At 44.8% G+C, this 10,000-nt stretch overlaps 1 protein-coding gene across 1 annotated transcript; it reads left to right on the forward strand.

The window, feature by feature from the left end:
- The first annotated feature begins 31 nt into the window (after window positions 1-31).
- LOC141628717 (uncharacterized) lies at window positions 32-1,018 on the forward strand. The gene has a single exon (XM_074441817.1). It carries the CDS (start codon window positions 32-34, stop codon window positions 1,016-1,018), a length of 987 nt encoding a protein of 328 aa, XP_074297918.1.
- Window positions 1,019-10,000: the final 8,982 nt, after the last annotated feature.

Consider the following 10,000-nt stretch of genomic DNA (forward strand, 5'->3'; position numbering starts at 1 on the left):
CAAATGGGATTGGACATTCATCAGTGACAAAATGAAGGGTGTTGAGAAAGTATTAGAGAAAGAGTTCCCTCAAGCTACAAGGAGGATTTGTGCACAACACTTGTACTCAAATTTCAAAGAAAAATTTCCTGGGCCTTTGTATCATCATCTATTTTGGACTACAGCCAATGCAACATCTTTTTATGTGCATAATAAGATGTTGGACAAGATGGGAAGTATGTCACCAGCAGCTGTAGGGTACTTGTTAAATGTGCCACAACAATGGTCCAAGCACCAATTTGATCCAGAGGTTGCCTGTGACCACAATACATCTAACTTTGTGGAATCATTCAATGCTCTGATCAATGATTTGAGGGAGAAACCAATACTGGACCTAATGGAAGGGATAAGAACAAACTTCATGGAAAAATTTGCTGAAAGGAAAGACTTGAGTGAGAAGGTGGAAATGAATGGTCCAACCCCATATGCTGCTGGTATACTTGAGACAAATTGTGCACACTCTAGAATTTATGGGGCAATTAGAGGAGGTAATGGTGAATTTGAGGTGTATGAAGGTGGCTCAAGGTTTCCTGTAAACCTCTTAACTGGTACATGTTTGTGTGGAGAATGGCAAATCACAACAATTCCTTGTAAGCATGCTTGTAGAGCTATATATGCTAACAGGGAAGAACCAGTCCATTATTTGCATGGTTATTACACTGGTCAATGCTATAGGCTGACTTATTTAGATCATATGCATCCATTACCAGATAAGGACCATTGGCCAAGATTTCAATTTCCTGAAATTTTACCACCAGTCCAAGAGAGGGGAATAGGAAAACCAACAAAACAAAGGAAAAGAAAGCCTGATGATCCAAAGAAAAGGAAAGGCAAGAGAGCAACTACCATTACTTGTTCTATTTGTAAGACATCTGGTCATAATGCAAGGTCATGTCAAGGAGGTCCCATGGCAAAACAAAAGAAGGCTGCTGCTGCTTCTAGTGAAGCTATTGGAGGTGTTGCTCCAACAAGTGGATGAGGTCGTAAAAGAACAAGAAATGATGGAGCTTCATCAAGCCATCCTTAGTTTGGTATGTTATAGTTAGTGACTATGTTTTAGTTTTAAGTTTATATTTTGAATTTCAGTTCATCTTTTAGAAGTTAGAGTCAGTCCATATTTTGGGGGCATATTCTGATGGGTAACTTTTTGCTAAGACAATTGCTAGTTTGGGCTGAAATAAGTAAGATGATAGAAAAACATTGAACAATCATGATGTAAACTCAAGTGATTATGAAGAAGCAATATTTTGATATATAAATCATCACATCTAACTAGTACATGTTGTTGATCCTACATTCTCTTTATTTGTTATCTTTTAGTACAACAAATAATAAAAACATGTACATGATTAATGCAACTTTGATGCTAAAGTTAAGAAATTTTGACATCTCTTGAATTATCTTCTCTTGCTCCTTTATGCTTGTCTTCATATCTTGTGCGATCTTCTCCAACTGTTGGTTTAATACTTGTTCAACTTCGCCCATTGCCCTATAATTGTTTGTTGCTTCACTTTTAACTTTGTACCATTGGAACCATCCACAAGAATCACATTTATGGTACAACTTGAATGGGTTTGCCGGAGTAGGTCCAGAAGTTCTTAATTGAGATCTTATATTGCATCTTGGACAAATTTTGTTTTCCACTTGAATTCCATTATTTGGAGATATGCTTGTATGAGACATATTAATTGTTTATTTTGGTGGGTTGAGTGTGTTTATTTGGTGATAAGCTTCTATAGAATGTTGCAGGATGCTCTAATTTTATACAAAGATTCCAACGGCTAGTGTTTGGGTTAAAATTCACACAATAAGGAAAGCCCACTTAGTAAGTAATGGATCATAAAGGAAGGAGTGGAAGAAGGGGAGCCCACGATTGGGAGCAAGGGCGCTGAAAGGGGTAATGGGCCAGCAGGCGCGTATAGAAGGAGGTCAAAGCCCACTGAAGGAAGCATCCGTGTTTAGGAAAGATAAGTCACGAAGATCAAGGAGAATTGAGGGAGATAGTGAGATATGGAAAGAGTTATTATGGAAGTGCTAGCAAGATTTACATTACGCATCAATTGTATTCATCCTCCCATTTAAAGATAGTGCAATATTTGGCAGGGTACCGCCCCTCCCGCGGTTGTTCCCACATTGGATTTTCCGCGTCACCAAATCTTACGTGTCAATTTATATTTCGTGCTTTATTTCCTAATTAAAATATCAAATACAAACGATCAAATCAAGCAACCAACGAGTACGACCGCATTGACCTAATACAATTAACTTGGTAAAAATCACCTAAACAGTTTGGTGCCTACCGTGGGGCATTGTGGTCGTCAATCGTTGATAATCTAAATACACCATGGATAAGCAAGTATCAGAAGCCGTGTCAGGGAGTATTCAACCGTCGTTGCCACCAAATTCTACTCAAATCCCGCATCAACGGTGTCAACGCAGGATCCTGGGCACACCTCAAGAACCATACCCACAGCAAAAATTTCTTTGCCTCCTATAACCCTACTGTTACAACTCAAGCCAGATCAGATAATGGAACAGCGAGCTCAGGCCTCACCCCACTGCCCAATCCAACACAAATCTTGCTCGCTGGCGTAGAGAACCTTCAAAAAACTATGGAAAACATGAGAAAAGACAAGAAGAAAGCTGAAGCTGAATCAAGGAAAAAAGACAGAGAGCTCTGGGCACAGATAGACATTCAAGCAGCAATCTGCCACATCGGCAAGCAAGGTAGGTGAAGGAAGAGCTCCAGTAGTGGATCTAACACAGAGGGCATCAGACTGCAGGAATCCACCGCGACAGATACCAGCTGAACTAGTAACGAGGCTGGATCTAGCTCTAGTCTCGTCAGATGAAAGAATAACCCCACAAGGGTTGGGATATCTCACACCATATAACTGTCCGCCAGCCAGTCACGTGGAAGCACGAACAGGTGGCACCCCTGTTGATAATTTCGTAGCAACCGGCCAGACACCTGGAGCAGGGTCCGCGGTAAACCCACAGGTGAACTGACAGTAAGGAACAATCATAACCTCAACCCCCCTAGCTGCCGGAACACATCAGAACCTTCAAGAGTTTGGGTCACAAGGTAGCGCATTGAATCGACAAGCGGTGACAGGACCCAGTTCGAGCAAAGATAACAAATCGGCAGTACTTGGAGTTAAGAGAGATGCTAAGCAGGGTTCCAGGATTGCCACCCCTACTTGAGAAAGTAGCACCTGATAATTTTGCCGACTCGCCATTCGTGGACGCCATATCCATCACAACCATGCCAAAGGGATTCACAAATCCAAATATGCCTCTCTTTGACGGCACACCATATCCCTTTGACCATATAAGCCAGTACAAGCAGAAGATGATGACAGTAACATCCTTAGGGCAGGTCAAGGAAGCTTTCATGTTTAAAGGATTCAGATCCACCTTAACGGGGCCGACACTTCGATGGTTTGTGAGTCTACCCAACAGGTCGATCTTCACATTTGCTGAGTTAGTAAACGCATTTACCCAACAGTTTGCAAGCAGCCAGAAGCCACAAAAGCACGCAGGAGATTTATACAGAATCATCCGGGGGCGTGAGAAACCATTGGAGAATACGATACTAGATTCAACAATGAGAAGGTGGCAGTACAAGAATGTGATGTTTCAACGGCAGTAGAAGCTTTCAGGAGAGGCCTCCACCATGACTCTAACTTGTAAAAGCAGCTAATTATGCACCCTTGTCATAGCTTTGAAGCGGTATAAGAAAAGGCAGCAGCCGCAATCAGATTGGAGGAAGACATTCAAGCCAGAGCCAGCCTGCCTAATACACCAAGCGTCTGCAGCACCTCAGCCGTAGAAGACTTAGGAAGAAAACAATCTACAAGTAAAAGGGACGAAAGGTATAGGCCATATGGAAGGGGGAGTCAACATAATCGAAGAAAATCAGCTACTCCCTACTCTGGCAGAGTATGGATTCACTACAGGCATCAGAGGAATCCTGAAAGCACTCAAGGAGATGGGAGATGGAGTAAGATGGCCCAAGCCACCAATAGAAGGACATGCACGGCGAAAAGATAGCAAGAAGAAGTGTGAGTTCCATCGTGACATTGGGCATAACACCGAGGACTGCTACACACTACGAAGAGAGATCAAGCGCCTGTATGAGCAAGGTGAGCTGAGCCACCTATTACCACATGGGGGCAAGCAGCAGAATAAAGTAGGCTCCGCGAAACCTGAAAATCCACCCACATGCACCAAGATAATAAACGTGATAACAGGCGGCTCAGACCTAAGTGAACTGACGTACTCAGCAGCTAAAAGACATGCCACTAAGACCAAAGGAGATAGACCAGCAAATTCTTGCAGAATTTCACACATTGATTTACCAGCTGTCATCTTTGATGAAGGAGACACATATGACGAAAGGGAACATCACGACGCACTCATTATCACCTTGTCAATGTCTAACTGCACAGTTAGAAAGGTCTTGGTACATACAGGCAGCTCGGTCAACCTGATTATGTTAAAAACTATAGAAAACATGGGATTCAGCGAGAAGGATTTACAAAAGAAAACTAACCCGCTGGTAGGCTTCAGTGGGGAAACAGCCAACTCACTGGGCGAGATAGTCATCCCAACCTATGTGGGAGGGGTCAACAAGCAAGTCAGATACCTGGTCATAGACGGACCCTCTACCTTCAATGTCATCCTGGGAAGGTCGTGGCTACACCAGATGAAAGTAGTCCCTTCAATGTACCATCGGTGCATAAAGTTCCCCACATCATGGGGGGTAGAGACAATACGGGGAGATCAGGAGGAAGCTAGAGGCTGCTACAAGAAGGCACTAAAGTGCACTGCCAGCCCTCCCACATAACAATTATAGAAGCAGCCTGTCCAGGATGGGTACATTGAGCCCTTAGCTGAAGAACTAGATCAAATCAACCTGGACAAGCTGCACCCAGAGAGAACTGTGCTAATTGGAGCTGGATGCACAGGAAGCTTGAGACAACAACTAATCAAATTTTTGCAAGATAACATGGACTGTTTCGCATAGTCGCACGACGACATGATAGGGATAGACCCATCCATCATAACACATAAACTCAGTGTGGATCCAAAGTGTAAACCCATCCAGCAGAGAAGAAGGAAGTTTGCAGCAGAAAGAAATAAGGTAATTAATCAAGAGGTAGATAGCTTTACGCGTGAAAGAAAATAAGAGAGGTAAAATATCCAGAGTGGTTGTCCAATGTGGTGGTAGTACCTAAGAAGAATGGAAAGTGGAGAGTATGCGTGGACTTCACCGACCTCAACAAAGCATGCCCTAAAGATCCCTTCCCACTGCCTCATATCGATGCAAGGGTAGATGCGACAGCTGGACATGAGATGCTGACATTTCTGGACGCATGGAGTGGTTATAATCAAATCAAAATGTATCCTGCAGATCAGGAGAAGACGACATTCATGTCTGAAAGAGGAATATATTGTTACAACGTCATGCCATTTGGCCTAAAGAATGCAGGCTCCACATATCAGAGGCTGGTCAACCGCATGTTTAAAGAGTAGATAGGAAGAACTATGGAAGTATACATCGATGATATGGTGGTGAAATCAGAGAAAGCCAAAGATCATATGCGACACCGGCGAAACATTCAAACCCACGAGGAATACAAAATGAAGCTAAATCCATATAAATGCACCTTCGGGGTATCATCTGGCAAATTCTTAGGCTACATTGTAACACAAAGAGGGATAGAATCCAACATCGAGCAGATCAAGGCTGTTTTGTAATTAGAGTCACCTGAGAAGCCTAAGGACGTTCAAAGACTAGCTGGCAAAGTAGAAGCCCTAAGCAAGTTCATCTCAAGATCCTCAGATAAGTGCAGGTTATTCTACGACATACTAAGGAAGAGCCAAAAGTTCGAGTGGACCGCAGACCACGAGCAAGCATTCAGAGAGTTGAAACACTACCTCAGTAACCCACCACTGCTGTCAAAACCGGAACCAGGAGAACCACTGTTCCTCTACCTGGCCGTCACAGAGGTGGCAGTGAGTAATGTTCTAGTCAGAGAGCAGGAGAAGGAACAGAGGCCAGTATACTATGTAAGCAAGTCTTTGCTGCCAGAAGAGACTAGGTACACATCTCTCGAAAAACTAGTACTAGCTCTGGTAGTAGCATCTTATAAGCTGTGCCCCTATTTTGAGTCCCACACCATACATGTTGTGACCAACTACCCGCTGAAGTCTATCATGAGGAAGCCTGAACTGTCAGGTAGAATGTCAAAATGGTATGTACACCTTAGTGGGTATGATATCCAAAGATGACCCCGAAACACAATCAAATCGTCGTAAGCATTAGCGGACTTTGTCTCGGACTTCACCGGCCATCCAAAATCGCGGCGATGAGGAAATCCTCGCCTTAGAGGGAAACAGGGACGTGGAGATCTGGCAGATGCACATCGATGGAGCCTCCAATCAAAGGGGGGAAGGAGTAGGGTTAATCCTGCGATCACTACAGGGGGATTTGATAGAACAAGCAGTAAGATGTGAATTCAAGGCAACCAATAATGAAACAGAATAAGAGGCTTTGATACTAGGAATGCAGCTAGCTATGGAATTAGGAGTCAGGCACCTGCACATATCCAGTGACTCTCTGCTAATAGTCAACCACGTAAATGACAAGTTTATAGCCAGAGATTCAAAGATGATTGCATACTTAAAGGTAGCAAAGGAGTTAAAGCAAAAATTCAAAACTTGCAAGCTCAAGCAGATTCCCAGAGATCAGAATGTGGAAGCAGATGCCTTAGCAACTCCGGGGCAACGTTGGCCGACGAACTATCCAAAGCATTCCCATCGCACACATGCTGGAACCTTCTATCCAGAAGACAGATGAAATAGACAGAGGAGAACTGGAGGACCAGCGGGACAAAGTGGGAGTTCGAGACATGACCACGGAGGTCGGGAAGACTCCCGACCACCGACCAACCAGCTATACGGTAGATGACCGGATTGGCGCACACCCTACCTAGACTGGCTGCGTCATAGCAAGCTGCCAGATGACAAGAAGGAAGTAAGAACTTTCAGAGTAAAGGCCTCCAGATTTATATTAATTAATGATACACTCTTTAGGAAGTCATTGACAGGTCACTACTTACGATGCCTGGACAAGTAGGAAGCACGGACCGTGTTACATGCTCTCCACAGTGGTGAATGTGGAAACTATGCAGGGGGCAGGAGTCTGTCAAATAAAGCTCTGAGACAAGGATACTTCTGGCCCACAATGAGGGAAAATGCAGCAGAATACGTACGCAAGTGTGACGCCTGCTAGCGCTCAGCACCAATGATCCATCAGCCAGCAGAGCCCTTACACCCTATCATTTCTCCCTAGCCGTTCATGATATGGGGTATGGACATAATAGGCCCCCTACTAAGAGCCACAGGGAACAGGATATGGATGCTGGCGATGACAAGTTTCTTCTTCAAGTGGATAGAGGCAGAAGCATTCACAGAAGTGAAGGACAAACAAGTCATCTCTTTCATAAAACGCAATATCATCTGTAGGTTTGGTATCCCGTCAGAGATCATATGTGACAATGGCTCACAATTCATCTCCGACGATGCTGAGGGATACTACGCGAGATGGAACATCACCTTGAAAAAATCAGCACCCAGGACTCCAAAGTCTAATAGGCAAGCTGAGTCCAGCAACAAAATTATCATGGATAATCTGAGAAGGAGGTTACAAGAGTTAGGAGGAAAGTGGGCAGATGAATTGCCACTGGTGTTATGGTCAGATACAATGACGCCAAATATAGCAACAGGCCAAATACCCTTCAGCCCGGTGTTTGGTGCGGAAGCAGTCATTCCGTCAGAGGTTCTGGTTCCCACTCACATGTATGGATGTATGACAGGGGAACTGAACAGGGCAGAGATGGTCAGGAGCCTGTACACAGTAGACGAGCTGCGAGCAAGTGCAAAAATACGTCTAGCTGCCTACAAGCAGTCAGTGGCCAGGAGTTACAACAAGAATGTGAAAGTCAGGCTCTTAGAGGTAGGAGACCTGGTTCTCCGTGAAGTGTTCCAGAACACTAAAAATCAAAAGGCAGGTAAATTCGCCTATAAATGGGAAGGACCATACCAGGTAGATGGAGTTGTTGGCCATGGTGCATACAGACTGATGACTATGGACGGTCAAATCACACAACGCCCATGGAACATACTTCACCTGAAGAGATATTAATTTTAAAAAGAAGTAGATTTTAGCCTACAGGGTAATGTACTATGGAAAGCCAAATTATTTTAAAATAAAAGAAAGTCCGGTAGTAGGCATACTACCAATTTCATTGCCATTTCCGGTCTTTCTGACTCTTTCAAATTTTAAACTGCTATTGGATGGTGTGGTCCGCGGCGTCCCCGGGACCACAATTGCTGCAGTACCCCATGAGATGGCGTCAGGTACTTCACATCATTCTAATAGACTTTTCTGTTTTCAGGCTTCTCTAAGTACATCACTCTGAATCCTAATGTCCATGGTACGTTGAAAGTGTATCTAGCAGGACTATCAACTACCAACGCGGGGTGACAAGGCACATGGCACTGCAACATGCCTAACCTACTTTCTCTACTAGGAGCACCCTCACCAGGCGGACTGTGGAACATACGAAAGGCAGCCTGGTTGACAGCTAAAAACGCTTACCCAACGACCCCTGATACCACCTCCTGGACGTAGCTCGCACTAATCGCAATCAATCAGGGCCCCAGCATGCATGCACACATATATGGAATGTAGGGATCTCTGCGCTACCAGAATCCTGCTGCGTCCCATCGGTCCTAGAATGACGATAAACTTGCCTAAAGTACGCCCCTGTTGGCTCTAAAATATGAACACACTTTGCGTCATGAACAAGGTGAAGTAGTCAAAATTGCGGCATACGCCTAAATCAGCCATCAGGCTGACACGGCAGCTAGCTGAGTCTAAATCAGCCTTTTTAGGCTTGACACGACTGGTCTAAATCAGCCTGTAAGGTTGACATGGCCACCCTTCCTTACAATGCGGTACATGCGTAAATCAGTCTACAGACTGACACGGCAGCTAGCTGAGTCTGAGTCATCCTTCTCAGGATGACACGACTCGCCTAAATCAGTCAACAGGCTGACACGGCAACCTCCTAAACTAAGAAAAACGTAATTTAACACACAGTATATATTTAAAACTTTCCAAACTAGGGCAATGGGTATTCCAAAAATCTGGCCGAAAATACGGCCCCAGAGTTTAATCACCACCATGGCGAGCTACCAGAAAAGTGTTTCAAAATATTACAAGTCTGCCACCAAAGGGCCAGACTACCAAAAGTTCACAGATATAAAAAAAAAAAAAAAACTTCTTAATTGTCGGTCACATTAATGACCTCCACATCTGGCATCTTTTTTGCCTCCTCCTGCTGACCATCTATTTCAGGTACGGGACCACCTTGCACACCCTTAGCTACCACAGCTTCCTGAGCTCCACGGATCCTGGGGCAACCCGGATCCTCAAGAAGATCCCGCTCGGCCCGGTATGAAGACAATTCACTTCGCCAACTTCGGGCATCAGGATGCTCAGGTCAGGTTTCACCGGGTACAGGGTCTCCAACTGCCTCTCTTCTTCTTGAATAGCTTGCAGAGTTGGAGGCTCCTCAAGGGCAGCACGCATTCCGCTGATCTTTCCCCGCCAGGTGGCATATGCAATAATGTTTGAGGCCAGGGTAATCAGCTCACTGATCCTCTCCTCAGAGCGCTTCAAGGAGTCAGAGAAAGTGGTGCAAACCTCCTGGGTACGAGCCAGCTGATCAGCCCCTTCCTTCAGCTTCTTCTTTGTGCCGGCTAGATCTGCCTTCAGCTCAGCCACCCGTCCTCTCAAATTAGCGCACTGCTTCTCTAGATTAGCGACAGACCCAACCAGCTCCCTATTCTTGGCGCTAGTAGCACGGCTGGTGGTTTGCACTATGTT

This window comes from Silene latifolia, chromosome Y, assembly GCF_048544455.1.
Source record: "Silene latifolia isolate original U9 population chromosome Y, ASM4854445v1, whole genome shotgun sequence".
Lineage (NCBI taxonomy): Eukaryota > Viridiplantae > Streptophyta > Magnoliopsida > Caryophyllales > Caryophyllaceae > Silene > Silene latifolia.